Below are 27,360 nucleotides of genomic sequence, written 5' to 3'. Positions count from 1 at the left end.
ATGCGTGGATACCTCGAGGGCGGCCAATCCAAAGGCCAGTCTCAACTGAGAAGCTACACTTTGGAAGACCAAATATTTTAATTACAGAAATACTTTATGCCAATAACAACCTAGAAGATTTTGTCAAAATATGCTCGAATGTAAATGGCTTTGGCGGCGTTAATGTTGAAAGTGGCCTACCTGAGCCTATAGTAGTCCTTCCCACTTCGCTAGGAATCGAATCATCCAAGTCGAGTTCGAAGTTCTTGATTTCCGCAAAAGTTCTATTGATTTCCCCAGATGTAGGTAGAATGGAAATCTGTCTACATCCTCTAAACTCTTGCCATAAGTCACTAGTGTATGATGTCACCACTTACTGCTAGTAAATGTGCAGCTGCTCACAACGCTCATCTATAAATCCAGACTAGGACAGTTTGCATTCTTTTACGATCAACTATTTCATTCTCAGATTATGTTGTAGCAGTCAGCTTTCTGCAATGACAAAACCTTGTACACTTTGCTCTACGCCTAGGCAAGTGCTTGTTCGATGCACAATCGATGAATCTCAGAAGTGGCATTTCGTCTGTCCGGGGGCTTGCTGGAAGAAAGTATCGGGAGGCGTTGAAGATGCAAAGGGGTTAGAAGAGCGGTTTCCATATTACAGGTACGGCGGTATGGTAAGCACTCCGGCGATGCTTGGTCATGCAAGCAATCATGTCGTTGACTTTGTACAAGTGGAAAGATAGACACGCCGATGGCCCCATGAGCGCCAAAAAACCACGAAAGGTCAAAGAGAGGCAACGAGAAGAACTGAGATCGAGGAACGAAGAAGGAGGTTCCTCAAGAGTGAGCGATGGGAATCGAAGTGGGGGAGAAGGGGGATGTGCTGACACGACCGGCGCAAACAATGGGATAGGGCAGGCTCTGGAAACTATTCGTCACCCAGACACTGCGTACTCAGCGAACGGTACTGGGTGATAAATTTCGGTTGTGTGATAGTCGATGTAAAATCACATAGACTGGTGCAGCCATGCGTTGAATTGATTATATGATGATTGAGTTGCGACAACACGCTTCTCCCTCGCCACTGCTCAGCCAAGAAATTTGCCCCACTCATTGACGGCGACCGCATCCCCGCAAAGCCTTGGCGATGCAGATTCAAACAGCGGCGGAATGCAGTGCCCGTTAAGCCCGCCAGCACCGTAGACTAAGGTCACGCTGCTAGACTAGGTTAAGCATGGCAGTCAGGCAGTGATGCGATTTGCGTGGCCTACTTTATCCACCGCTTTGCAATGCTACCTGGCTACCTACATACAGTATGCAATAACTACCTGGAATATAGTTATATCTGTGCAGTGGGCGTCAAGACTTTTGCTTGTCGAGTACTGCCAAGCCCGCTAAAGCCAGCACGTCAAATGGCCATTGATTTCATTGATGACACCACCATAACAACAAGAACACGTTCATCGAAGTTATTCACAATTAGCGAAATGGCGCGTGGTCCGGGGCTTTCGGAGGGGATGAAAGCACGGATTTCTGAGCTTCGTTCTCTTGGCTAGTCGCCGAATCAAATCCATGCGAAGCACCCTGAGATCAAGCTAGGCTTGCTTTTGTTACGGTGATCGAACTGGGCTTGTTCTTCTTGACGGCGACGAAGAAGCGAAGCGAAAAGGTATTAAGGCGCGTGTGATTCGAGCTCTTTACGAAGCATTCCTTCCAGATTTCATCGGACGGGATGGCATTTTTATGCACGATAATGCGAGAGTTCATACGACCAAAATAGTTACAGCTTTACTCAGGGATGAAAGAATACGAGTAATGGAATGGCCACCTTACTCCCCCGGTTTAAATCTTATCGAAAATCTTTGGGCTGTTGTGAAACGCGAAAGGCTTGAACACGCACCAGATACGGAAGACACACTCAAGCATTGATCGGAGCTGCGAGACAAGCTTAGCACGCAATACCACAACAGGTACTTCGAAATCTAGCGGATTCAATGCCCTAACGCGTTAAAGATATTATCCAGGCGGAATGCTGTATACAGATAGGTATCTTAGGTCAATCGACGACGTGCTTCCTTGACAAGTTCAGCGGGCTTGGCGGTACTTGACAGGGTAGCAAAGATTTTGACATTTACTGTAGTCTAATGCAGGTCTCGCATGGGCATCGCATCTCAAGCTAAGGCCGACTCTTGGCGACTGACCGCCGTGGCAATCAATGCCCGGCTTTGTCTTTGGATCGCTAAAGTGGATAAAAGCTCTTGTGCGTTTGCTACACTTTCGACGTGCTGCTGGTTGACAGGAACTACGTTGACTTGGCTTGTTCTGCTATTGGCACTTCAATCGAAGCCGCGACAATGGTTGCTGTCCGCAACTCTATCGCTGCTTTCATCGCGGTCTGCGGCACGTGTGCTACGCATATAACGACTAACAGATCGTCGGACTGCTACTGTCTACCTAGTGATGCCTGCTGGCCATCGGCTGACAAGTGGAACACGTTGAACACCACGGTGGATGGGAAATTGATCGCGACGGTACCTCTCGGCTCTGTGTGCCATGACCCAGCATACGACGAAGCAGTTTGTGAAGCTTTGAAAGCAGCCTGGAGAGACCCGGAACCACAGTGAGTTCAGGAATTGCTAGTAACAAAAATGTTGAGCTGTGTCTGGTCCCACGATTTGGCGATTGACCTATGGCAGTTACGACTCTTCGTCCTCTGCAATGACGACGTATTGGGCGAATGCCAGTTGCAATCCTTTCTCGGGCCGCTCAACACCATGCGGGCTCGGCAATTTAATTTCCTACGCTGTCAATGTTTCCAGTACTGAAGACATTGCAGCGACGGTCAAGTTTGCCGGATTGCACAATGTTCGCCTTGTCATTCGCAACACGGGCCACGACTTCATTGGGCGCTCGAGTGGTGCTGGGGGACTTGCGGTGTGGACACACCACCTGAAAAGTCTCGAAGTGATTGAAAACTTCGAAATGCAAAGTGAAGCAGGAGAGGAGGGCTATAGTGGAACCGCGTTGAAGATGGGCTCTGGGGTTCAAGGTTTTGAGGCAGAGGCTTTTGCTGGAAAATACGGTCTTGTTGTCGTAGGCGGTTGGTGCCCATCTGTTGGCATTGCGGGAGGCTATACTCAAGGTGGTGGGCATAGTCCACTTGGGTCAGAATTCGGTATGGCTGCTGATCAAACCCTTGAGTTTGAGGTCGTCACTGCGGATGGATCAGTTGTCATTGCCTCGCCTCAGGAGAACAACGACCTTTACTGGGCACTCTCTGGCGGCGGGCCAGGTACATATGGCATTGTAACGAGCGTGATTGTGCGAGCCTACCCGGATCTACCTGTTGGCGGAGCATTCGTATACGTATCCAACGACCTGTCACAACCCAACGCATCTACCATACTCGACAACCACTGGGCGACAATCAAGACTTGGTACAGCCTTCTACCAAATCTGACTTCCAATGGAATCGGGGCCACGTTCTCCTACAATAACTCTCTCTTCGTTGTCGTTCCACTCACTGCTTATAACAAGACCTCAGAAGAGGTGACTGCTGCACTTAAGCCATGGACTGACCATCTGGATTCTGTAGGAATGAGCTATACGGCACAGTTCACCGACTTTCCAAGCTACTATCCCCACTGGAGTGCATTTGTCACACCTGGACCTGTAGGCGGCTTTTGGCAAAGCATATCTCGTCTTGTGCCGTCGTCTATTTTGAGTGACCCCCAGACTCTATCGACTTATGTCAACGTGTCCAGAAACTTTGCGGACCAAGGTGCGATGGCCGGATGCACGGCCATCGCGCCCAAGAAGAGAACGAGTTTCCATAACGCCGTCTTACCTGCATGGCGCGAAGCTGCGGCTATTCATGGATTAATGCACGAATGGAGTGACGAACCATCCTTATGGGATGACATGCAGGAAATGCAGCGGTACACGGACGAACAAATGGCTCCTGTGCTGAAGAGCGCCACTGGTGGATCAGCAGGACCCAAAAACACAGGTGCTGGTAGCTATGTCAACGAGGTTCAAGGAGTTGAAATAGACTGGAAGGACGAGAGCTTTGGCATAAACTACCAACGGCTTCTCCAGGTGAAGAGAAAGTGGGATTCAGATGGGGTGTTCTGGGGGCCACGACTCGTCGGAAGCGAAAGTAGACAAGTTACAGGGGAACCCAGGGATATTGGTGATGGCCGGCTATGTAGAACCAGATACTAGGCGTGATCAACGATGAGTCCCTAGGTCGGACATCTTTCCTCCATTGGAAGAACTAATTGTCGCAGACTTGACGATGCCGCCGACTAGTTGTGAGCAGAGTGCAGCCTGAGCTTATGGAAATCTAACCGGTGTAAAGACAATGATTGGAAAGGTAATCATCCTTGTCGGCGGTGAGCTCGATTCGCCGACATATCTATATGCAGTCTTTCAAATATTATCTGTGTCCTGGGGAGGGGCTCTGAGTCAGCATGCAGTCATCGTGAACCTTGTGCGTATCTTCGGCCAGGCCGTCCAAAAGCAGAGCGCGATCGGGTAGCCGAGTCCATACCCCTGATTCTAGAACCAAGGAGCTGGGTCGATTCAGGTCCAATCGGCTTAGATTCCCCCTATTTGAGGCAAGGAGACTAGCTATGTAGCAAAACAGCAAGGAGCTAACACTTCCGTTCGATGCATACAATGACAAAGGACAATACTCAATACGCAAAAGCACAAGACAAAAACAGGTAATAGATGTGTAGATATCCGGAGGTTCGACTGGAACACAATTCCTACCTCGCATACGATTGTGGCACACATACCCAATAAACACCTCAAGGGTTCGACCTCTGATGTCTTTCGCCCAAAGCTCCTGAAACGCAACTAGATAAACACTGCCAGCACAAATCACGCATGAAATCCAATGGAAGATTAATGTCAAACATTGAGTCCCGAGGCACAATGTGATGGAGGAATGTGGCGTTCACTAGACACAGCATCTATTACACACCACAAAAACGACAATGGACCACGTGGTAACACAACAGGAGATTTGCAAGTAATGTGCTGTTATATCGGTCAAACGTGACCGTTCCATTCAAGCCACATAGAAGCCCTTTAGAATATTTACCCGCCCGAATCCTTTGATGTAGGCTCAAGTCGTCAGCAATTGATCACTCAGCCCTACGCGGGCTGCTGCGCCCAAAAACGTTCACGGCTATGTGGACTAATCAGAGGTAGGTATGTATGGTTAACTGAATTCAGCTCGCCAATCACTTGTTGTTTTCGTCCAATCAATGACAAATAAGCAGCCCAAATACGTGGTCTTGTATCCTTGAAACGTGCGCACAAGGATCTTGTCCTCCCTACTAAAAGTTACACAGCCTCGAAGAACATGGCATATGGACCCCAACTATACGGACCGCCTTCTTGCTGCTTACGGCCCGAAATAACAAGGCATAATAGACCACACGATGGGTGCCGGTAAGATAAACCATCTGAGGTATAAATATGTCCAGTTTGCCGTAATTTTATCCATGTTTTCAGCTGACCAGAAGAGCCAGATCACCTAAACACATGATTGCCTGATATCACGATTTTCTTTCTTTCCTTTCCTAATACTTAAGACTGCCCCAAGATATAGTAAAAATGAAGACCTCTGTTCTTTTCGTTCTTGCTAGTACTGCTTTGACACTGACCACTGCACTACCGTACAATGGTCTCACCTCAAGAGCTGCCGCTGCGGTAGCCATCAATGAACGAGGTGAGTAGAACAATACAATATAGACGAAGAAACCTGCTCACTCGTCATTAGATACGACCTGCCCCGATGGACGTAGTGGGTACAACTGTGCAGAGCGCCGTGATACGTTTGGCACAGATGGTCGCAGTGGCTACAACACTATAGGCCAGCGTGGTAATAACACTTACTCCCAGCCTGATTATATAGAAGGCACTTTCGCTGACCTCAATCAGATGAGACTTGTCCCGACGGACGAAGTGGATACAACTGTAATGAGAAACGGGACAGTGCTGACCCCGACGGCCGGAGTGGATACAATAACGTGAACGAGCGTGGTAAGAACATCCATGCCCACTGAGTGTAATTGCCAAAGCCATTGTTGACACTTCGTTAGATGAAGTTTGTCCTGACGGTCGCAGCGGCTATAACTGCACTGAGAAGCGGGATACAGACACAAATGGTAGAAGTGGCTACAACAATGTAAATGTCCGCGGTAAGATGTAGCTCGTCAATCCGATTCACTGTTTAAGTGGCGTACTAACTGTTGGCCAGATCAGTCCTGTCCTGATGGTCGTAGTGGCTACAACTGCAATGAGAAGCGTGACGATGCGTACACGGACGGCCGAAGTGGTTATAATTAAATCGTCGACGGTCTTGTTTCCGTCATCTTCACGCTGTAATATAAGAACAAAGATAGAATATTAGATATGGTGCGCGAGCACTGGGGAATTCTGGTCTGTTGATTTATTTCCAGCCTCGGAGTACGCTTTGATCAGTAATTTTATTACTCAGAATACACCGCCTAAACTATAGGCAGAAATATAATGTTATAGCGGCCATTTGCCTTGTGCCTTTAAGGTTTCTCTCGTCTTCTTCCAGGCGTCCCTTTTCACGTTATAGATCCAACCAATGGGATGGTCTCCATAGCTTAGGACCCCCTTTTCCTCCAGATCTCCAAACCCGAAGGCATACATTAGTCCGCGCCATGGCTCATTTGCAAGCCCTGTCTCCAGCCTAACAACTTCGCAGCCAATTGCATTAAATGCGAGCTCGAGGCATGCGCTCACGACTTCAGTCGAGTATCCCTTGCGCCGTTGTCTGTAATCCATTACGACGCCCAGGTCGGTGAGATAGCGCCCTTCGACACCCGGGAGGGGCGTCTCTCGCTCAGGGACTGTCCCTTCGAATTCCTCCTTGGTACGGAAGCAGTTGAAGCCCATGTAGCCAATGACCTCGTTCGTGTCACGCAGTGCGATGGCGAGATAGGCGTTCTTGCCTTGCGCGGCAGTACTGTTCCATCTTTCCAGGCGCGCAACCATGGCTTCGACCGTCTGGCCGGCCATTGCCTCGGTTTGGCCCATCGGGAGGTTCTCCACTTTGCACATGAGATCAATCATTGCTTCGGCATCCTGCGCGATTGTGCTTCGGAGCACCAGCCGAGGCGTCAAGATTTCGTAGCTCTCTGGAGGAAATTGGAAAGACATTGTCCAAATGATTTGTTCAAAGCTGGCAGCTTAGTCTTTTCGAGATGCTCGAACGATCTTTTCACGGCTGCGGTCAAATTGAGGCACGAAAAAGATGCCATTGCAAAGAAGTCGTAAATAGTCATTAGGCAATCTGGTAGCTATATAGTAAGGTGTTCTATACTCGAATAGTTCTGTATACTGTTTTGATCCACTTGGCCCGAATTGGCAGGTAATTAATTCTAGATTCACTTGACTCATTTCCAGCATTTACTGTTCCCCTGCGTTTTCACTATGACTCGTCCCTGGCTCCACTAACCCCACCAGCGGTAGTTCCACTAACCTGACAGAAGCCGGTGATTCGTGGTCCTTGTGCAAAATGACATGAGCACTATCGTTGGCATACAAGTGAGTCACAAACACCCTGCAATTACAATGCATATGATTTGATTGTTTCGCAAGTATGAACGAGTGCGAAGTCCGTGGACAATTATCGATAGGCTAAGGTGGAGGTAATCCCTGGGACTCAGTGCCCCAGTTTCTCATGATCGTAAAGTTGAGCACAACAGGATGATTTAAGTGTATGATTGCATAGCAGCAATTCTTTCTTGTAAAGCATATAAGTCATCATATTTGAAGAACTAATCCATGCTCAATGCCAACGAATGCGCCATGTTATATTGAGAGTTTTCGAACATTTAGAAGTGGAGTTGGTGTGCTGCGTATGAAGAACTTGAAATGACCAACAATACTTACTTAGGGGGCAACATTGCAAAGCTCGAAATCCAGCCTAATCTCAGCTTGACCTTTCTTTCGCCTTATGAATTGGAGTTGATCAAACAGCGACAAATTCAATCTTGTCGTTAGTTTCTGCGGTTTTCATCGCGCAACATCGCGCTAATTGGCAACCGCTGTTCCGGGTCAGTGCAATCACCTAAGTTAATCGCTATGCATGAACAAAGAAGAAGAAGAAGAAGAAGAAGAAGAAAAAAGACATTGGGCCCATACAATATCGTGTTATTCAAACAAACATGAACAACACACTTGTTTCTTGAAGCTTCCCGACCCTTACAAGATATTTCTTTGTTCTCCGTGATCCTGCGATTGGCAAGGATTGCGGTACTTTGTGTCATATAATTGTTTTGTCTCCATTGAAAGAAAGAGGAAGGAAAGAATGATATAGTAAAAATGTATATATAATGAACTACTCTCCTCTAAAGTAACCCCGACGTATTGTATTAGAATTAATTGTGATCTATATCATATTACACTAGTAATGCTTTATTTCTAGTCATCCAACAACGTATTTCTTCACGAGTAAAACGAAATGGCGTCACAATCTCCAACTTCACAAGAACAGCCCGTCGACTTGAAACCATTAACGAAAGGATTGGAGTTTGAGTGGTTGTACCTTTGGAGGTATGACATAGATGCTCACGGTGAGGTTGAAATCCAAGTGAGTGGAGAGGGTGAGATCAGAAACGGTTATATCGTGGTTGCCTTTGATAGCTTAGCGCGAAACATGGACACCGATGAAGATATATCAGAAACAAACACGATAGATGTATCCCATAAGATCATCCACAATCTTCTCAAGACTAATGGTGTCGATATCAATGATTTTGACAACTGGGGTAAGGAACCTGATGATCCCAACCATCCTAATGCCGCCAACGCTGCAGACAAAACATATTACCGATGGATCTTGAAGCAAGATCACTCCGTCAACTACGTGAACCATAACGAGATAACAAGTTTGATCGGCGGAACCTTTCATTTGCAAGATGCTGAGCTTGTCTCGCCCGCCCTATTAGCAAGTGCTAGGGAAAGTGATGATGAGATCACAAGAGTAGTGGACATACTGCGCAATAACCTCATGTATTTTACTCCGGAGTCAGCAGGATTTCACATACATGTAGCCCCAGGACCTTCTATGTTCGGTCTGGAGGAGCTCAAGAAGGTGGCTATCGTCTTATATACTATAGACATTTTGTTCAAAGATCTCCACCCTTCTCATCGTCACAACAACCATTACTTCCCTCCTATACGCACAAAATCAAGGCTTGCACGTAACGACGCAGAAATAGTTCCTGATCACAGAATACTGGATTACGATGTAGAAGCCAATGGGATGAAATCGTCAGACGCGTGGATAGTGCTTGGCAATGCCGGAACACCACATCTGATCGCTGACCTCTTGTCTATCACCGGCGATAGGGGTACCTATAGTTTTCAGACAGTCGTAGATCCAAAGAGGCCTACGATCGAATTTCGACAAGCCGCAGGGACCATGAACACTGAGTGGATACATCATTGGTCATCTATAGTGGTCGGAACAGTCGACTGGGCAAGACGAGCATCCTATGGCGATATTCACAATTTCCTTGTAGCCTGTGATATGAAGGAAGCTAGCCCAGAGCTCCATAGCGTGTGTTCTGTCGGCGAGTTCCTTAGAAATACGCTTCGACTGCCGGCCACGGCTGACTATGTCGCGCGAACTACGCCAGGCACAAGAGCTACACCTAGGTTGACTGGATTACAAAAGACGTGGCGCGAGCGCCCAGAGATACGTAGTTTATTCAATTGGAAAATGCTTCCCTGCACCCACTGGGATGGAGATATTAACATGTCTACATAGAGATAAACCCAATATGGACAAATTCAAATGTATATAACTTTAGAAATTCTACATGGTAGAAGTAGTAAGTCGACTGTTCGTGTGACTCTGTTCCATGTATGATTTTAAGGTCAAAAATCAACTTGCTCGCAAATGTATTCATTTGCTACTAAAATACCGCTTTGTTTGGGGACACTCCTGTCGTTAAGCCTGCTCGGCTGGCTCGTCTCGGCAGTTGGATGCTAGTTTTGTATTGTCAGACGTGCTTTCAACAATGAGCGATCTGGAAATTGAGTCAGGGTAAAGAGAAGATTTGGTGACTTGGATGTTCATTGCCGTAGCAGAAAATTAAGGCCTAATATTAATGACGGCAACTAATATGAATGGTGGGAGGTTAATGACATGTGCAATGGTAGAATGTGCGCATCATGACCTCATTCAGGATAACCCCACATGCGGCCCCATCATCAACAAGACGTCAATCTTTGTTATTCGCAACTATTAGTAGCTGTCAATTTATTGTGAAAGCCCGGGTATATTATTGTACAATAAGAAAGATCTTTTCAAACTTCTATCAAGACCTAAACCTAAACAAAATCAACATACCTCAATACATAAAAATGTCTTCCCACGGCAGCTCAAACACAGGCTCCAAAAGTGCCACTGGCATGGCCTCAGCAACTACCACCCCCGCCAATGCAGGAATCGGCGAGGATAAGCCCAAGGCATTCGACGCGCAAGGTGCGATTGGCAAGCAATTCACTGGTAAGTCCATAGTTTCAGCACTTCAATACCAAGAACAGATACCAACGTTCCAGCAGAGAGTGGCGCGCTCGGTAGTGTAGGACAAGCTATCGGTGGTCCTTTGGCCGCAGACGGTGCTATTGGCAAGAACTTCACAGCAGACGGTAGTATTGGTGGCTCCGTGCAAGACGCCTTGGGTGGAAATAAGGGTAGGAGCAACTAAATCCTGCTACTTCACAACAAGAAATACGACAAGGAATGATACCAACTGTACATTATAATATTATGGCATTTTCTATTGATAACTAGGACACAAGTGTGGCTCAATCAAACAAATTAACACAGAACCTTGAGAATGAAATGTTCAGATGCTTGTATTTACTCAATAGGACGAGGATGTGTTTGCGTCGGCTTCATCCCTAAACTGAGGGAGCAGAACTAATGATGGTTTAGCACGACACGTCTTAAACAAATCCAGCAAATAAGAATCATGTCTGCATCTATTAAAATGTTATTGGGAAATTTATCACCCAAAATGAAACTATCTTGTCTATCTCGAATGGCTAAGACGTAGCATCTGCTCATCTTTAACTGTCTGAATGAATACTCAAGTTCATCCAAATTACTTACGTAACCAGTCAACCTGGCTTGCGTGCCTTCCTCATACCTACAATGGAACAATAACTTCTACATATGAAAAAGAGTAGGGAGTCCCACATCGATCTGCCTGGCCGATCCCATCCTGCGGTGGAGTCATATTTCAAAACAACTTGTTCCCTACCTCTTTCGCCGCCTTTTTGAGGATGCATTCTTGCACACATCAGAAGTTGAATGGGCAGTCCTTCTTCTCGAGTCGTATGATATACGGGTTATAATCCTCGATCATCAAATTCTTTTTTAAACAATGATGCACACCGTAATTCCCGAGGCCGCAAATGATGACCAAAACTTGCAGATTCTTTGTCTGGCCAGATTTAGTGAGCGCTTCCAAGAAATTCGAGATCATAGAGCCATTACTATCGGCTACTTTCTCCTGATCCGAGTCCGTAAGGCAGGTGCGAAAACAACGAAAGGAGTCATTGGTGGAATGTGAGAGCGACTTCGCCATTTCTTCATCGGAAGTTGTTTAACCAAAGGTTACATGGTGGACCTTTAGGTACAAGCATGGCGATGAGTGTTGCCAGGTAAAAGCAGCATGCCTGAAATATTGCTTGGGCGTGATTTGAAGTTGCTGCTCCTGTCATGAAGGCCAGGTAGATATTGATTTCAGTCAAGCTTTTGCAGAAGTTCATAGTTCAGAGAAGGACCCGCTCCAAGGCTAATGTACTTGACTTATCCGAAATTGGTGATAAATGAACATTTTACAATCGTGACGACCGTCTTTTCCCACACCATGGATACTTTTCAATAATCTGTCGGAATATAACTAGGCAACATTTGACCTTGCTAATGGATATCGTCTCAATGTTGCCTTTTCTTCTTTCATCTATTTTCTTTCATCTGGAGATAATCTTTCAAGCGCAGAATGATTACTCAAATTGCTATGAAGTAGTGGTCATCTCCATAGTATCACCACCCGCAGCACGTAGACTAACCGTGTTTTGGCGAACTATGTAGCACTCACTAATTACCTAGGTAGACAGGGAATACATTGAGCGTATACCTAAAGGCGCCGACCAGAAGCGATTGCGATCCACCGGAAGCAAGTTACATATATAGAAGCATGCCAGGCTCAAGTGGCTTGCCATTATAGGGATGCTACGCTTGGCACAGGCGCAGATCATCTTGAAGGCGGTGTAACGGCTGACATGAGTTTGGGCGATGCTATATCGGCTAGAAGCTGACTGCATGACATAGTACAACACCCTGCGAATGTAAACGCAAGACTCGTGTGACCCTTGATCATCATATGGTAGTAGAAAACCTTAGCAGAACAAACGGACGAAGTACCGCCCACCTTGAAACCGAATATCGGGCGATTCCTTGTAGCTTTAGTATATTTTGTATTATCAACTACCGCCAGTCCTCTTCAATATGACGGGAATCATATTGGTGCTCATGGCGATGCAACCTATGAATATGTCGGTATGTGATTCTGTACTGTCGTTTAATACTTTCGCTAAAACGGCAATAGTGGTCGGCGGTGGAACTGCAGGCTTGACAATTGCCTCAAGACTAGCTGAATTCGCATCAGTTGCAGTATTATTTGCTCCAAAGACCGCATCGTATGCCATCTAAAAGGTGTCCAGATCATAGAAGCCGGGGGCTATCACGAAGTCAGCTACGGTAATGCCAGCGTAGTGCCGTTGTACTCTTTGACTAAGATCGACGTCATCGATCCAACTTCTACCTTTCCACGGCGCCCTGAAATCGATTGGGAACTTCTGACCGTGCCTCAAACAAACGCTTCTCGGCAGATAGTGCACTATGCCCAGGGAAAGACTCTCGGAGGCTCGTCTGCCTTGAATACAATGTCATATCTTCGCTCGACGAAAGGGGCATATCAGCGATGGATAGACGAAGTCGGGGATGACAGTTACATATTCGAAATATTGTTGCCGTTCTTCAAGAGATCGGTGCGCCTGGCTCCACCAAATCTCGCCCTGCGCGACGCATCCAATGCGACCCCGGAGTATGATTTGACGGCATACGGGCCTGGATCTCCGTTGAACATCTCCTGGAACAACTGGGTCGACCCAACACTCACCTGGCTAGCAAAAAGCGTTCAATCAATTGGCCTGCCTGTGAACTCAAAAGGTTTCAGCAGCGGAGAGTTGGACGGCGGCGCTTGGTTGCCGTCCACGATTGACCCGGCGCACGCTACACGGGAGTCCTCACAAACATCGTTCCTGGATCATGCCATCGCAAATGCCGGTATTAAAGTCTACCCTTGGACTATAGCCACAAAAGTTATTTGCGACGGAAAAAAAGCGACGGGCGTTAATGTTACTACAAACGGAACACAGTATACCTTGAGTGCAACGAAAGAAATCATCGTCTCCGCCGGAGTGTTCAACAGTCCGAAACTGCTGATGTTATCAGGTAAAGGATAATTCAATCCCTGGTAAATCTTACTGGAATGCTGAAGAATATAAGGTATTGGGCCGCAAGAAACCCTGAAGTCATTCAACACTTCTATTGTCGCAGATCTTCCTGAGGTTGGACAAAACCCTCCAGGATCCGGTGTCCGTTAATGTCGGGAATTTTGTCAACACTGCTAATGGACAATCTATCATCGCCAACCCAGCAGCTGAGCGAGAAGCTCTACGCCAGTACCAGAAGACGCAGCCGGCTCATACAGCTCCGCCCCTGGGTATATTTCTTACGAACGCCTCCCAACTGATTTGCGGGAAACCCTGTCAGAACCCACGCTCGAGATGCTGAAGGGATTTCCATCTGACTTTCCGGATTTACAATACATTGTCGGAACGTAGCTCAACACCAATGGAAGTGCTTTGGGCTCTATAAGCGCAACGAGAACGAGAACGTTCTTTTGGGGTAGTGTTACCCTCACAAGCTCTAATTACACAGATAACCCCGTGATCGACCTGGGCTGGTTCAGCAACGCGGCCGATGCCGAGGTTCTGATTGCTGGCATCAGGCGCTTACGTCAAGCCTGGGGATCTGAAGCTGCGCTTTCGATTCGACTTGGGACAGAGGTCCGTCCCGGCGTCAGCGTTCAAACAGATGACGAGATCTTGAATTACATTAAGAACAATACAAACACGATTTGGCATGCGAGCTCAACATGCTCTATGGGAAGTGCAGGAAACCCCAAAGCAGTGGTGGATTCATAAGCAAGAGTCTTTGCTGTGGAGGGGCTAAGAGTGGTGGACTTATCCATCATTCCATATTCCTCGCCAGGTCACCCTCAAGCTACTGTATATGCACTTGTAGAAAAGCTTGCATCTGATATCGAATCAAATCATTGAATCCTATTGTATCCTCTCATGAGTTGACTGGATATGCTTACTTAAACATGGTATCATAAAGATGGAGCCGTTGCCGCAGAACCTTGCATAGCCATAGAAAGTAGACCGAATAAGTAGATCATCACCTACTACCATATGAGCCCCTAATGTGACCCCGACCTCTCGTTAAGCTGCCTCTTCCCCTTGTCGATCCCCTGTCATTACTACCTCGATGGGAGTAGGAGCCTCTCGCGGAATCAGACTCGCTCTTAGTCTTGTTCGCTGTACTTGTTGCATCAGGGTTACTTAATGAGCTATACTTGGAAGATTTGCAAGCATGCTCAAATTCCCGAAGAAGTGCCTTGCAAGCTGGTTAGTAGAGGTCCAACTTAATCATTTATGATGCGTCCCGTGGTACCACTTACATCGAAGGGCTGCTCAACGAGCGACCCAAAGACAGCATGATTGCCAAGCTTCAGTTGGCCGACGCGTGGGCTCTTGATGCCGAAGGCGACTCGCGCAAGGAAGCGAGGGTCGTCGCGGACACTGCAGGCATCCAAGACCTTCTGTATTCCGTCGTGATCGATTACTGGTGTCGGCTTTTTTGGAAGCACAACAGGCATCTTTGTCATACAGATAGTACAATGGCCGCAATGAGTCTTCTTGTCTGGCAAGCCCATACCGAAATGATTTGCCAAGGCAAAGGCAAAACATCCGTTTCCGGTGATCAAGTTTGCCACGTTTTGGGTACGTTGTAGAGCATCTTTCTCTCGGGCCTCCATATCTGCATAGAGATTGTCTGTCAAGGTGTCTAGGTCACCATCCGCGGTCGGAAGTTTCTGCAAAATGCGATATCTGTTCTGAACTCCTGACGCAGTGACCTCGATAATTCCACGGTTGTGCCAGTCATTGATTTTGTTCATCAAGTCAGCTCGGAGTATACCTGCTCCAGCCACTGCCTGGTTAGGATCGAAGTGGTATTGTGTCTTAGCCTTCTGAGCAAACATGAAAATTGCTTTGCCTTCCTTCGATTTGTCTTTCGACGCAAGCGCGTTGTAGGTACCCATGTCCTTGAACGTCCACTTGGTGTATTCTGGGGTAATTGCCCTGAGGAGACCAAAGCGAAGCTCAAGAGTAGCGAACAACACTGACAATGGACTCGCTCTAATGTCATAGGCTCTAGAGAGGTCAGTATGACCAAGCTTGATGACATTTCCTTCCACATCTATGGTGGGCTCTCGGGTGAAAACATCCTTAAGTAAATTGCGAAGTGCTTGGCGTGAAGGTAAATCGCCACGGGCAAAATTTTCTCGGATATAGAAGTCGTCGGGGCATATGTAGACCATACAAGTACTGGGTTGGCCATCTCGGCCAGCACGCCCAATCTGCTGGCTATATTCTTCGATTGTGTTAGGGATATCCCAGTTCACGATGTTGCGAATGTTAGACTTGTCGATACCCATGCCGAAAGCAATTGTTGCAACCACAATTCGAATCTTTGATGCCATGAACCGCTCTTGTATGTCTGTTTTCACTTCCGTTTTCATGCCAGCATGAAACGCTACTGCTTCGAATCCTTGGCCTGCAAGGTCGTCGGCCAATACCTCGACCTGTTTCTGAAGTGTGGCATAGACAAGCGTTGGGCCCGGATGATCCCGTAGGAACTTGAACAATTTCGGGTATTTGTCTTGTTTGGTGTCTGTAGCCTCTGCCAATAGCTGCAGGTTCGGTCTGTATGGTGAAGTACGGAAAACGTTGGCCTTAGCCACTGAGAAGGCCTCGCAAATGTCGTCAACCACCCGTGGTGTGGCAGTTGCAGTCAAACATACGACTCTCTCTGCTTTGATTTCTTTCGCAAACCTTGCCACTTTCAAGTACTCAGGTCGGAAGGTAGCTCCCCACTCGGATATGCAGTGTGCTTCGTCGACGGCAATCAGGCGAATGCCTCCTGGTACATGCTTCATGCTAGCAACAAAGGTCTCGTTGTTGAGCTTCTCTGGCGAGCAGTAAAGAAGACGCAGCCGTCCAGAATGGATATCGCTGTGTGTCTTCTGGTGTTCCTCGTATGACTTTGTTGAGTCCGAGCATTCAGCTGCAATACCTTTCCCCTTGAGGACATCTGTCTGGTCCTTCATGAGAGCAATTAGTGGGGAGACAACAATGGTGAGTCCCGATCCGAATTTTCTCTCTTCTCCACTGTGTCTGTCTAATTCCTCAAAGGCGACAGCTGGAACCTAGACCATGGGTCAGTATTAGAGGCTCAAAACGACTGGCTATGGAGCTCACTTGATAACAGAGTGACTTTCCTGCGCCCGTAGGAAAAACAACCAAAGCATTGTTACCTAGAAGTAATGCTTCGATGGCTTTCTCCTGTTCATGCCGAAAGCTGTCATAGCCAAACTTCTGACGAAGAATAGTTCGGGCAAGTTCGACATTAGATGAATCGATGCCATCGTTGACCTTAATACGTTTCTTCAAGTGAGAATCATCATGTCCGCCGTCTTCATCAAACTCGAGCGTTCTCTTTTGAGGGCTAGCAAGCTCATCAGGATTGATGTCGGCAAGCAGATCATCTCCCGAATCATAGTCGTCTTCCATTACCAAACAGCAGGGAACCCCGAGAAGTGCGAAGCTAAAGGGGGAAAAGGATAATCACCAAGGCCTATTACTTGGGGTTGACAACGAAGTAATTGATATCTGTTGGAGTTACAAATAGGACAAAAGGGTTCAAGTATTCAGAATGTGTCGACTAAAGCTCACGGTTTGATAGTGAGCTAGGATAGACTACAAATTCTAGGACCATAATCTACAGCATCAAGTTAAGCGTGTCTGTTGGTACGCGTTCTGATGGCCCAAGCTCATATTTTAACGCCAAACCTTAGCGCCAGATTTCAGCACTCCAAGGCGCTCAGTGGCAACTCCGATCGGCCGCGTCGAAATATCGCTTGCGACTGATATTGATACCTATGATCTGAAGGATCTAGAACATCCCCGAGTCCTGAATATATGGCTGTGCTCAATAGATCTTACGATGGAGGTAACCTCTCATCAAAAATGCGTAAAATTGCTCCGCGCCAGTAACCCAACATCGTACCTGGCAGGGACTTGCATGCCGCTAGTAGGCATTTACCCCGCGAATTTCAACCTATTGGAGCCCTGTGGTTCTAAATTTAGCGACGTAATTAGCACTGGAACTCACTGCACTTCAGCACCATTCAATTAACCGACGACATTTCAGAGCAAGCCGCAGAGCCTAATGCTACAGAATACTATGCCATCTAACAAATACAAACACCAGTTTCGAATCACACGTCCCCAGTTGTTCTTAGGCCATCCAGTCGAGGTGAGTGTGGCTTTTGATGCGGTGGCATCAGGGGCAATGCCTGAACGGCAATTTATCGTGCAACTCCGTGGATCTACACATTAGACATGAACGATGGAGGCAAAGTTGCCATCAAAACACGTATATTTTTACCGAACCAAACCTGAGCACAACGCGCGACATAGGAGATATAATGGGCTCGTCGGGTTACCTGACTTCATGACCGTGAGTTACATAGACGTAACGCTCTACTACTGGGCCTAGAGTTTTCGACAGACGTCAGTCTTACGAGATGGAAATTCAGCTAGCAACGAGTAATGGCCAGCAGTCCTAGGCACTGACGATGAGACCAAATCAATTGATACTCTCGTCATGATTTTCTGGCTCTTGCTGGCTTATCATATATCTTTTTACTACAAGGTCCACGTCTAACAGCAAGTCGAAGTGGTCGGTCCGGCTCGCTATCATCCGGGCGGCCCAGTCTTCAGACCTATGCGCAGGAAAATGACAATGTTCTCGGTATCCAGTTGATTGAATAGCCGTGTCGGACGGCATTTCGCATTATCGACTCACAATGGTTCATGATCCCTCAAGGTACCGGCATTCTAGCCCTGACGCTATGGGAACTCGTATACTATTCTCACGGCCTTGATAATATCGCTATCATCTTTTGGGCTGTGGCGATTTGGCAGTTGTCGGTTATACTTTTTCCATCCGCGTTTCGAGCTGCGATGTTTCCTCGCTACTTTCTATCACAATTGTCTACCAAAAAGCACCGAAGTAGTATGCCTAGCCAGTACAGTGGTTACATTTACATCGATCGTCCAAATTCTTGGTTTTCTTGGCAAGAACGGTTGGCATGTTGCTATCTATGTTTTGTGGTGGATATGTGCCGGACTTTCCATTCTAGCAATCATGGGCATTCCATACGTGTTTACGCAGATCAACCCTCCTAGCATCGCTGGTGTGTTACCAAACGCCCAGCTGCCTCTCGAGGAGGCTCTAACCGCCGCAGCTACTTGTGGCTCGCTATGTACGAACGGTTATTGGAGTTGTGAGATTCGTGTACCTGTGATCCTTGTATCATACCTGCTCTTGGGCATCGCAATCCTTTTGGCATTTATACTGGATGCTCTTTTCCTTGGTCGTCTTTACAACCAAACAAAAGATAAAAGGGCCAAGGAGAGCAAATCACAAGCTCTCAACTTCGCTTACCAGATCATGGTCTTAGCAGGCCCGTGGGGCAAAGGCAGTGCTAGACTAACATGCCTAGGAAAAGCAGTGCTTGATGGAACTTTCAGTCCGTACAACAGTGGTACCATGTTAACCAGTGAAGTAGCGTTTGCCGTAGGATACTCCAGCATCTTTGCCAGTATCTTCTTTTGGGGCACTGCGATATTCTGGTGGGTATTCACCGTAATCAGCATTCTTCGCTATGAGAAATTTTAGTGAACATGGGCTGGCTGAATTTATCCTAGCTGCATGCTCTGCGATATACCATTGGGTATCCTTGTTGAAGATGTCTACTCCATTAAGGTCGGGAACTGACTTAAGTAGGATGTATATGTACATTCTACAGAGATCCTTGCACGCATGTTTGGGTCGCTTGCATTTAGAGTCGGGCCGCGATCTTACAATGCTCATTGTCATCTTCAGGCTGGTGAATGGCGCCTTCACGGTCAAAAAATATGTTGCTGAAACTTTCTTGAGCTTGGAACACAGCTGGAACAAGCGAACATATTCACAACGCAATGGAACGCCTTGAGGCAGCATCAGGTTGCAACTCACCAAAATCTATCATATCCTAGCATGCTGGACGCTAGTGTAATCTTGCAGGACAGAAATGAGGTGATGAGCAAACTCGCTACTAGACTAGGCACTGCCTCGACATAGTAGTAGTTGACAAGCCTCTACAAACCAGCGCCGCGGTCAACCTACACTCGAAAGTAAACGTTACTTTGCCGCCGTTAGAAGTTAACAGGTGTGCTTAGAATTCACTGCAGTGCGTATTCATCCCTGCAAAGTTGAATCTGCTTCGCGGGTGAGTGTCGAAAAACACTTTGGTTTCTAGAATGAGACTTCTAGAACCACATGTTCTCCGACTCTGGCTGCTGTGCAGTCAGTCTAGGGACAACTGTTGAATGTGCACGGTAATAATATTTGAACGCTGCAGTACAATCGTTACTGGGAATAAAATTCATGTAATGAAATTTCTATTAACTAACAAGTTCGCAGCTCTTGAGTGTATTTAAACCGACTTTATTCATACTACTCGACTCTTTGCAACCAACAACTGATCTGCTAGTTGTGATGGGTCGACTACACCTATGCTGTAGGATTATAGCTGAGTACCTCAGTAGAATTATATGTATACAGATATGTTTCTAATCTCATAGTTTTCATGAAGCCCATGTTTCTATACTAGTTTCTACTGTGTCAGGTGACCCTAGCATCTGGGCATGGATGTCCGTTGGTGAGTCGTCTGCAATGCCATTTATTGATTTTGTCGCGAATATGCATCTACTATGTCTAGTGGTACGGTATATCTGAGAGCTTTGTATCAAATTCCTTGCCTAGTGCTTTGCTCTTGACTAATCTCAAAGACCAGTGCATGCCTTATATTTTCGGAAGCCACTGTACGGAGACATCAAAATGTCCGAGAGATAATGCCGGGTTCCGGGTTCCGAGATCCCTTGTTCCTGCGTGATTGAATAGAAACGGCACGAAGAACCATGGCTCAAGTGGAAGATTGCGCACCTGGTCGTTAGTTGTACGTGGAGGAATTGACGTGGTATAGTGTGCTATGGTGGGGGTGCGCAATTTTCCGTGTCACCTTGTTGCATGGTCTTCCTCATGCCAAACGAAACCAAAGGAAAAAAACTAAAAACTAAATAATGAGCCAAGGTGCCATGGCTTATCTTGGCCCATCACAGCGTCGGACAAATGTACTGCTACGGATGAGATAGCCGTTTTGCTTTTCGCGCCCAGAAGATTGGCAGCGGAGTGTGTGTCTTGGCGACGCCAGGGGGTGGTGTTTGCGCGCCAGTCACTGGCTAGCCGCGGCAGCGACCACGTCTGCCCAGCAAGCTCTTCGATTAATCGACGATCTGACAACTATCCGTGAAGATTCGACACCAACCGAAGCCACTCATTGAATTTTCAAGAACTCGATATGAAATACGCTTTCATCAGAATCAGTCTTGATGCATGGAATAGATCATACAAGCATTGAACTGAAAGTGGAGTACAGTATTCTCCGCACATATGCGGGCTCTACAGCAGTAGCGGGATGGTTCGCGGCATTTGCGATACCATTCGGATCCGTACAGTGTGGTCCAGACCCCAGCCAGCCAGCCCCTCCTGCGTGCATGACGGGCCTGGCTGTTCAGAACGCGACGTCCTGGATATTCATCGCACTTTAGGTAACTTACGGATCTCCACCCACAAATTCCACTCATTTCGTGACGCTCACAGGGCTTTTGCGCTGCGCCAAGCCCTAGGAAGTAAGTACAATGTAAGTGCTCGTTATTTGAGTCGCGATGCAGCATCCTGCGCTAATAAAGCATGCGAGAGGCACGGGATCAGATCAGAAGCAGTGACAGGACACATGGTCATGGGTTGTGAAAGTCGGGAAAGGGCGGGTCGTGCAGGGGCCAATTAGAGACGCTAATTTGACGTCTTGGCAAAACATTGCTACTTGTACTAACCTACACCCTAAACACCAACAAGCATTGCAAGCTTCCGCCCGCCGCTGAGGTCGCCAGGGACAAGACGCTCCAAGACAGCCTCAGGAGGCCATTGCACTGGGCAGCAATAAGAACCAAGCTTGTCAAGCAAAGAAAAGCTTAGCCAGACCTCGACGGTGATGGCCTCCAGGGCTTGCGAAATGTGCTCTCTGGTTGATTTATCGTGAACCTTAATAATGGCTACATGCGACCGGCATCCAGATTGTCTTGTCCCTCGGCCAAATTCATTCTGACGTTAGGTTGTGTCACCCATAATCTACACTGGATCCTACGATTGGAGTGGGTGAAAAGTTCTCAGATAAGCCGGTCCCCGACGCTCTCAACCAAGCACCCATCTTGCGTGCTCCCGCTATGGATCACTAAAGCTACATGATTCAAACTTGGATTCTAGCTATGGCAGAATTGAGTTAGCCGACCGACGTCCTAGCTCAACATAGAGCCTCGATGTATACTCTATTGACGGCTCATTAATCTGGATCAGAAGCCACATCTGTCCTGTGAAATTCGTGCTTGAATTTGCTACGTTACCTGACAGTCAAGCTTGAAGAGCTTTGACGTTGAGGCCAATCTTACGCAAGGTAAGAATGTGTGCTATCGCCACAGCGGTCAACACGAATGAAGGATTCACCAAAGAAGTGGCATGTTTCGAGACATTGTCACGCAAGATGATACGGTCCGAGATGTATACTGCTTGTACAAGCGTATTGCTGGGGTAGGCATTGCATGTTCTAGCCTCGATTCCAGAAGGTTTTGTGGCTCGCTGAAGACATTCTATTGGCTCTTCACAGTCAACCCTGGTTAGATCTCGCAGCTCTTCAGGTGGTTATTACCAAATAAGTCAGCCGGGAACTTTTTGACGACTTCTGTTCCTGTCGCAATGGTGTCGTTTAGCAGTGTATTCATCGATTTGCCCAGCTGCCCAGCCTTCCTCGTCACACTTGGCGGTCCGCCACTGTTCATCCAGCTCCCTAATTGGGGTTACTAATCACACCTTATCTCCCACGACTGATGCCAAGGTCTTGGGTCGACCGGCGCGATATTAGGCTAACGGCCCATGATGCTGAATACGGCATCCCTAGCTTTCATCATCCACCTATAGCCAAAACTGCGTGGGGATGAGTACGTGTAATCCTTTAATGTTGACCTATCATTGGCCATCCCTAGTAGTAACCTCTGGGGTTTAGTGTGTAGTGTACGGCTGGGTCTTGATAGTCCAGCTAATCCACTGCTTCCTTGTCTTCGATACCTAGGCTACACGAAGTATGCTTGCCTTAGTGTACTTCGTGTATTCCAAGGCCATGGCACTGCGATGGAGTCTGCTTGGCAGCGCTCTGCTTCGGGAAGTTCAGATGTCTTATCGAATGGTAACTGATAGCCCTAGATTCTCAGCCAGCCGTTGTAAAAAGAAACCACCCCGGTCAACCCCAGCACCCTGAAGTACTACAAAACCCATATCGCGCCCGTTCCAGAGGACGCTGTTCTCGCGCCTTCCCCTCAGGTCTTTTCTACTCAGTTGACTTCAATCCTGGGAGGTCCTTTCAAATCGCCAGTACACAAGTACTTGCCCGCCTTTAACCATCGCGATGGGTAAGCAGATCTTTCATGGCTCTCAGAAATCTGAAACTAGTCATTGCATATAAATGGAGATGTTGACCAAGTGGTGTGTCTAGCTGATGCTTCAACCACTATCGCTACCCTGCCGGCGTCTGTCGGCACGGTTGGTGAAAAGCACCGCGAATCATACGACGCAACTGCCCAAGCTGCGATCGAGGCAGAGGCTAAAAACATACCATCTGTCCTTGACAGCGATGGTCATGAGACCTTCCATGGACTGGTTCTCCCCACGGAGGAAGAGAAGGCGACCCTCAGGCGTGTAGCCGGTAGTATGCCTGCTACGGCCTACCTACTTTGTGCCGTAGAGTTCGCCGAGCGTGCTTCTTATTACGGGTGCTTCCAAGTCTACAAGAACTTCATTCGTGCTCCCCTCCCACCAGGAAGCACAACTGGAGCTGCCGGTTATACGGACCGTACCGCTGGTGCCCTAGGCATGGGCTCTGTTACGGCCTCAGCGATGACCGAAGCATTCAAGTTCTTAGCTTATTCTCTTCCGGTTTTCTTCGGTTGGCTTGCTGATACCAAGTACGGCCGTTTTCGAATGATCTGTCAAGGCGTTGCTGTTTGCGGTATTGCGCACATCATCATGATCATATCCGCCCTTCCACCCGTCTTGACCTCCGGTCACGCTGTCGGCCCCTTTGCCTTGTCTCTGTACATGCTCTCTATCGGTGCAGCTCAGTTCAAGCCCAATATTTCACCAACCATTATGGATCAGTCTCCTCACAAAGTGGCTCATGTCATCACCGACAAAAATGGCGAAAAGGTCATCGTTGACCCCCAAGAGTCCCTCAACAGCGTGATGCTGTGGTTTTACCTTTTAATCAACGTCGGTGGGATGTTCGGTATTGCGACCACTTACTTGGCCAAATTAGTCGGCTACTGGGCGGCGTACCTTATTCCTACCATTATCTATCTGCTGCTACCCCCCCTGCTATGGTATCTCAACCCACGTTTGGTCAAGCAACCCCCCGGTGGCTCCGATCTGGGCAACGTCTTCAGGCTGCTTGGAGACATCCTTTTTAGCGGCGGTATCTCCCGTATCGGCCGAAAGGGTTTCTGGAACCTTGGGAAGCCCAGTGCTCGTCATGCTGCCGGTTCCAAGAAAGAATACGGATACGATGACCAATTCGTTGACGATGTCCGCCGTACCTTCCAGGCTTGTGGTATCTTTATATTCTTGCCTATTTTTCAAATCAACGATGGTGGTCTTGGTGCTGCAGCCAACGCTTTGACTGCTGGTATGGACACCAACGGTGTCCCCAACGATCTTCTTGACAACTTGAACTCCGTGTCTATCGTTCTGTGTAAGTCAAACCCAGGCACCAGGTAATTTTCTAATTAGATGATGTGCTGACCCTCACCTTACAGTGGTTCCTGTAATGAACCATATACTCTACCCACTCCTGCGCAAGTGGGGCATTCAATGGGGCAGTATCTCCCGTATAACTTTCGGTTTCGCTCTATGCACCATCGGCTCGGTCGGTTACCCCGTATTGCAGTATTATGTCTACAAGACCTCCCCTTGCGGCTGGAATGCGACCACTTGCGCGGATATCGTACCTGAGGGCGAGAACTTCTTGTCCACCATCTCGTACGCTCTATATGCGATTCCCACGATCGTTACTGCCTGCTCCGAAATTTTCATCAATGTTACTTGTTACGGTATTGCCTACGCCAAGTCTCCAAAGAACATGAAGGGTCTCGTTGCTTCAATCAACCTCTTCATGACAGCTATCTCTGCCGCTATTGGTCTCGCCACTGCTCCGGCCATCAGCGATCCCTACCTCATCTGGGCTTTCGCTGGTCCGACCATTGCTGGGGCAGTCTTGACCGTGGTCTTTTGGTTCACATTCAAACATATCGATAATGAGGAGTTCGTCATCAACACCGATTTCAGTGACATGAAGCGTGACTCCGACGAAGAGAGCAACCTAGAGCGCACACAAGGCGTCCTCGCCAACGAGAAGACCCCTGTTGAGACGGCTCCGGTGGAGAAGACACCAACCAAGGAATGAAGAGAACCTCCGTACGTAAGAACACGTAATATGGCTGGTTATTAATGATACCCATACTTCTCGGTCAAAAGAACGTAGAACGTAAATAAGTAGCAATATTACAATATTGGCGCGCTATAATATTATAATTTCAAGTAAATTGATATGTATTGTTTGTATGCAGCGTGCATTATTGCGAAAGAGCCCTGTCATAATGTTCGTTGAAGAGGAAAGGCTCGGCTGTGAGCTAAGCTCAAGGTCGACTCGCAAAAAGCATACGTACCAAGACCTGTGACAAATTCACTTTCCTTGGCGCGTCTTTGAGCCTTGGGTATCCGAGGATTGTGTGATTCGGGTAATGGGCTGAATCGGAAAGAATAATATAATCACATCATTGAGCGACAAGGTGTGAACCTCTCGGTCATGCTCGTAGCTCCATTACAGCTTGGAAATGCCGATTAATACGAGTTATTGAGTTCATGACTTTGCCATTATCCGCGAACTCAGCCCTCATTTCAACGGTTCTCATTGTTTCAAGGAAATTTGGTCACTTAATTTGCAGCATCACGAAGTATGGCCAACCATAAGCCTACGAAGGCGGCGCCACCAAGCAGACACGAAGTCGAAATAAGCTCAAACTTCAGCTTCGATTTCCTCGTGACTTGCGCCGCACCATAAACAACTGTCGATGGCGTTGTTCAACTAGTGACTGTTAGGCTAGGCTAACGTGGGGGAGGAATTAGCCCGTTGAGCTGAACTGACTACGCACCGAAGGATGATGGCGTGCCAAGAAGGGTGCTTCGTGTTCCCTTGAGTGGACACAGGGCATGTACAGCTGGCGCTTTTGTGGCAGCTTCTAAAGAGTGAAGTTTAAATGTGATTGATGGTTTGGTGAGAACGTGGTGAGAATTTGTGGGCGGGTTGGCACTGAGGGTTTTACGTCTCAGATTGACATATAAGTGAGGTGTCTCTGCTCAGGGATTTGAATGATGAAGCCTCGACCACAGTCCGAGACCGCCCAACTACCTCACATTCCATTTAGAGTCACGAATCAGTCACCATGAAGTTCACTCTGCAGATTCCATTATGCCTTGTTCTTACTGGACTTGGTGTTGCATCGCGCCTTGAAGCTCGAGACCAGGTTCAAACTGTGCATCTCACTTTCCATGGTGGGCCAGCTGAGTACTCGATGGCTATTCCAGCCGATGGGAAACGTTATCCAACGAGTGAGTGTCTGGAGACATGGAAATTGAACCTCTTTCTACCAACATAAGCTGAGCTTCCTTAGACAACAACATCGCTGTGAATATCATTGATGCACCTGACTACAATGCTATTTCTCAGTGCACCTTCTATACAGCAGGCGAGAAGGCCCTCGCAAGCGGCATAACGGACAAAGGTCTACAGCAAGTTATCGTCGGCCCACCACAACCTATTACTGCAGTCAGCTGCTACGGCATATGTGTTGGCGTCTATGGAGATTGTTATAACTCACAAGGGCAGTAGTAAGAAATTTTCCCGTTTTTAGTCACTTTCACTGGCACAGCTTCGTTTTGAGCAAACACTGTCGAGCAGGCTCTTGATATTCTGAGACGGCTCGCAACACAGTTTGTCAACCTCTGATGTGAGCAAGGCTAATTCTATATATTTAAGTGTTGGGCCGTGCTGTAATGGCTTCTGTGCCGCCAATAAGTGCCGGCCTTGGATCAGTCCCTTCTAAGCATGTCACTATGCGATGGTATCAAACTCGAAGATATAATTATGCCCTGGACTTGGGGTTACAGTGGATTGTGATCTGCTTCGGAAATGACTTCAATTGATTGATTTCGTGCGGTGTCGCCGTCTCAATTCGACGAAGGCCTTGTATTTGATCTTCACTTGGTAAGTCCGTAGGAGAAAATACTAGGGTCAGTTGACGGGACCTTTTTCCATTCCTGAGACTATGTCTTGTCAGAGGTAGCAATTACATTCTGACATGAGAATTTCCATAGCTTCAAATATATTCATTTCTCTTCCTCTAATCCCCACGCTTGAGTCCATGAGCGATGGTATTTCACAAACGTCGTACAATCGGAAGAATAAGACAGAGTTTATGTTGAAAATTGGACCATGCTACTGAAACCGGTCAAAATCGGTTAGCTCCTACAGACTCCGTGCTGGATGGTTTAGTTGGATGTTGAATGGCTGTTTGTAAAGGGTGGCAAAATTTGATTTGATATTAGAGCCCAGTGGCTGGTTATTG

The 27,360-nt window shown here is 47.5% G+C and overlaps 11 protein-coding genes across 11 annotated transcripts; 9 read left to right on the top strand and 2 right to left on the bottom strand.

The window, feature by feature from the left end:
* The first annotated feature begins 356 nt into the window (after nucleotides 1-356).
* Nucleotides 357-1,030, top strand: BKA67DRAFT_578417 (uncharacterized protein). Its single transcript, XM_046103695.1, has 2 exons — nucleotides 357-656; nucleotides 715-1,030. The coding sequence occupies exons 1-2, from the start codon at nucleotides 477-479 to the stop codon at nucleotides 955-957; spliced, it is 423 nt and encodes a 140-aa protein (XP_045954245.1). The 5' UTR covers nucleotides 357-476; the 3' UTR covers nucleotides 958-1,030.
* A 1,306-nt stretch (nucleotides 1,031-2,336) lies between these two features.
* On the top strand, nucleotides 2,337-4,206 carry BKA67DRAFT_662495 (FAD binding domain-containing protein; the record flags this gene model as incomplete). The annotated part of the gene is made up of 2 exons (XM_046108012.1): nucleotides 2,337-2,602; nucleotides 2,679-4,206. The coding sequence occupies 2 exons, from the start codon at nucleotides 2,337-2,339 to the stop codon at nucleotides 4,204-4,206; spliced, it is 1,794 nt and encodes a 597-aa protein (XP_045954244.1).
* Nucleotides 4,207-5,610: 1,404 nt separating this feature from the next.
* On the top strand, nucleotides 5,611-6,345 carry BKA67DRAFT_682993 (uncharacterized protein; the record flags this gene model as incomplete). Its single annotated transcript, XM_046108960.1, has 5 exons — nucleotides 5,611-5,725; nucleotides 5,777-5,878; nucleotides 5,938-6,039; nucleotides 6,099-6,197; nucleotides 6,257-6,345. The coding sequence occupies 5 exons, from the start codon at nucleotides 5,611-5,613 to the stop codon at nucleotides 6,343-6,345; spliced, it is 507 nt and encodes a 168-aa protein (XP_045954243.1).
* An 89-nt stretch (nucleotides 6,346-6,434) lies between these two features.
* On the bottom strand, nucleotides 6,435-7,374 carry BKA67DRAFT_578414 (gcn5-related n-acetyltransferase). The gene has a single exon (XM_046103694.1). It carries the CDS (start codon nucleotides 7,186-7,188, stop codon nucleotides 6,532-6,534), a length of 657 nt encoding a protein of 218 aa, XP_045954242.1. The 5' UTR covers nucleotides 7,189-7,374; the 3' UTR covers nucleotides 6,435-6,531.
* A 1,120-nt stretch (nucleotides 7,375-8,494) lies between these two features.
* Nucleotides 8,495-9,805, top strand: BKA67DRAFT_539575 (putative amidoligase enzyme-domain-containing protein; the record flags this gene model as incomplete). The annotated part of the gene is made up of 1 exon (XM_046100660.1): nucleotides 8,495-9,805. The coding sequence occupies one exon, from the start codon at nucleotides 8,495-8,497 to the stop codon at nucleotides 9,803-9,805; it is 1,311 nt and encodes a 436-aa protein (XP_045954241.1).
* Nucleotides 9,806-10,267: 462 nt separating this feature from the next.
* On the top strand, nucleotides 10,268-10,875 carry BKA67DRAFT_578412 (uncharacterized protein). Its single transcript, XM_046103693.1, has 2 exons — nucleotides 10,268-10,549; nucleotides 10,606-10,875. Exons 1-2 carry the CDS (start codon nucleotides 10,405-10,407, stop codon nucleotides 10,749-10,751), a joined length of 291 nt encoding a protein of 96 aa, XP_045954240.1. The 5' UTR covers nucleotides 10,268-10,404; the 3' UTR covers nucleotides 10,752-10,875.
* Nucleotides 10,876-12,437: 1,562 nt separating this feature from the next.
* BKA67DRAFT_594660 (uncharacterized protein) lies at nucleotides 12,438-14,460 on the top strand (the record flags this gene model as incomplete). The annotated part of the gene is made up of 8 exons (XM_046105069.1): nucleotides 12,438-12,474; nucleotides 12,518-12,613; nucleotides 12,663-12,727; nucleotides 12,778-13,570; nucleotides 13,625-13,711; nucleotides 13,784-13,886; nucleotides 13,980-14,313; nucleotides 14,347-14,460. The coding sequence occupies 8 exons, from the start codon at nucleotides 12,438-12,440 to the stop codon at nucleotides 14,458-14,460; spliced, it is 1,629 nt and encodes a 542-aa protein (XP_045954239.1).
* Nucleotides 14,461-14,462: 2 nt separating this feature from the next.
* On the bottom strand, nucleotides 14,463-17,263 carry BKA67DRAFT_396845 (P-loop containing nucleoside triphosphate hydrolase protein). Its single transcript, XM_046096657.1, has 3 exons — nucleotides 16,726-17,263; nucleotides 14,865-16,673; nucleotides 14,463-14,800 (listed from the first exon to the last, which is right to left on the bottom strand). The coding sequence occupies exons 1-3, from the start codon at nucleotides 17,035-17,037 to the stop codon at nucleotides 14,582-14,584; spliced, it is 2,340 nt and encodes a 779-aa protein (XP_045954238.1). The 5' UTR covers nucleotides 17,038-17,263; the 3' UTR covers nucleotides 14,463-14,581.
* A 1,224-nt stretch (nucleotides 17,264-18,487) lies between these two features.
* Nucleotides 18,488-19,309, top strand: BKA67DRAFT_682986 (voltage-dependent anion channel; the record flags this gene model as incomplete). The annotated part of the gene is made up of 2 exons (XM_046108959.1): nucleotides 18,488-19,164; nucleotides 19,240-19,309. Coding segments are annotated over 2 exons (747 nt in total), but the record flags the coding sequence as incomplete, so codon positions are not given.
* A 3,676-nt stretch (nucleotides 19,310-22,985) lies between these two features.
* On the top strand, nucleotides 22,986-25,278 carry BKA67DRAFT_396810 (uncharacterized protein). Its single transcript, XM_046096656.1, has 3 exons — nucleotides 22,986-23,094; nucleotides 23,178-24,428; nucleotides 24,493-25,278. Exons 1-3 carry the CDS (start codon nucleotides 23,091-23,093, stop codon nucleotides 25,137-25,139), a joined length of 1,902 nt encoding a protein of 633 aa, XP_045954236.1. The 5' UTR covers nucleotides 22,986-23,090; the 3' UTR covers nucleotides 25,140-25,278.
* Nucleotides 25,279-26,096: 818 nt separating this feature from the next.
* BKA67DRAFT_578403 (uncharacterized protein) lies at nucleotides 26,097-27,139 on the top strand. The gene is made up of 3 exons (XM_046103692.1): nucleotides 26,097-26,344; nucleotides 26,407-26,623; nucleotides 26,772-27,139. Exons 1-3 carry the CDS (start codon nucleotides 26,179-26,181, stop codon nucleotides 26,836-26,838), a joined length of 450 nt encoding a protein of 149 aa, XP_045954235.1. The 5' UTR covers nucleotides 26,097-26,178; the 3' UTR covers nucleotides 26,839-27,139.
* Nucleotides 27,140-27,360: the final 221 nt, after the last annotated feature.

Source organism: Truncatella angustata (assembly GCF_020726525.1).
Source record: "Truncatella angustata strain MPI-SDFR-AT-0073 chromosome Unknown BKA67scaffold_8, whole genome shotgun sequence".
Lineage (NCBI taxonomy): Eukaryota > Fungi > Ascomycota > Sordariomycetes > Amphisphaeriales > Sporocadaceae > Truncatella > Truncatella angustata.
Note: the sequence above shows the minus strand (reverse complement) of the source record. Positions and strands in the feature narration are given on the sequence as shown.

Excerpts from the sequence above, each read along its gene's own strand:
- BKA67DRAFT_578417 (XM_046103695.1), top strand. The coding sequence starts at position 477 with ATGACAAAACCTTGTACACTTTGCTCTACGCCTAGGCAAGTGCTTGTT. Across the intron at positions 657-714 it reads ATTACAGGTACGGCGGTATG|TGGAAAGATAGACACGCCGA; the intron begins GTAAGCACTCCG and ends ACTTTGTACAAG.
- BKA67DRAFT_578414 (XM_046103694.1), bottom strand. The coding sequence starts at position 7,188 with ATGTCTTTCCAATTTCCTCCAGAGAGCTACGAAATCTTGACGCCTCGG.
- BKA67DRAFT_578412 (XM_046103693.1), top strand. The coding sequence starts at position 10,405 with ATGTCTTCCCACGGCAGCTCAAACACAGGCTCCAAAAGTGCCACTGGC. Across the intron at positions 10,550-10,605 it reads GATTGGCAAGCAATTCACTG|AGAGTGGCGCGCTCGGTAGT; the intron begins GTAAGTCCATAG and ends ACGTTCCAGCAG.
- BKA67DRAFT_396845 (XM_046096657.1), bottom strand. The coding sequence starts at position 17,037 with ATGGAAGACGACTATGATTCGGGAGATGATCTGCTTGCCGACATCAAT. Across the intron at positions 16,674-16,725 it reads GAAAGTCACTCTGTTATCAA|GTTCCAGCTGTCGCCTTTGA; the intron begins GTGAGCTCCATA and ends CCCATGGTCTAG. Across the intron at positions 14,801-14,864 it reads TCGTTGAGCAGCCCTTCGAT|GCACTTCTTCGGGAATTTGA; the intron begins GTAAGTGGTACC and ends CCAGCTTGCAAG.
- BKA67DRAFT_396810 (XM_046096656.1), top strand. Across the intron at positions 24,429-24,492 it reads CTCCGTGTCTATCGTTCTGT|TGGTTCCTGTAATGAACCAT; the intron begins GTAAGTCAAACC and ends CTCACCTTACAG.
- BKA67DRAFT_578403 (XM_046103692.1), top strand. The coding sequence starts at position 26,179 with ATGAAGTTCACTCTGCAGATTCCATTATGCCTTGTTCTTACTGGACTT. Across the intron at positions 26,345-26,406 it reads TGGGAAACGTTATCCAACGA|ACAACAACATCGCTGTGAAT; the intron begins GTGAGTGTCTGG and ends GAGCTTCCTTAG. Across the intron at positions 26,624-26,771 it reads TATAACTCACAAGGGCAGTA|TGTTGGGCCGTGCTGTAATG; the intron begins GTAAGAAATTTT and ends TATATATTTAAG.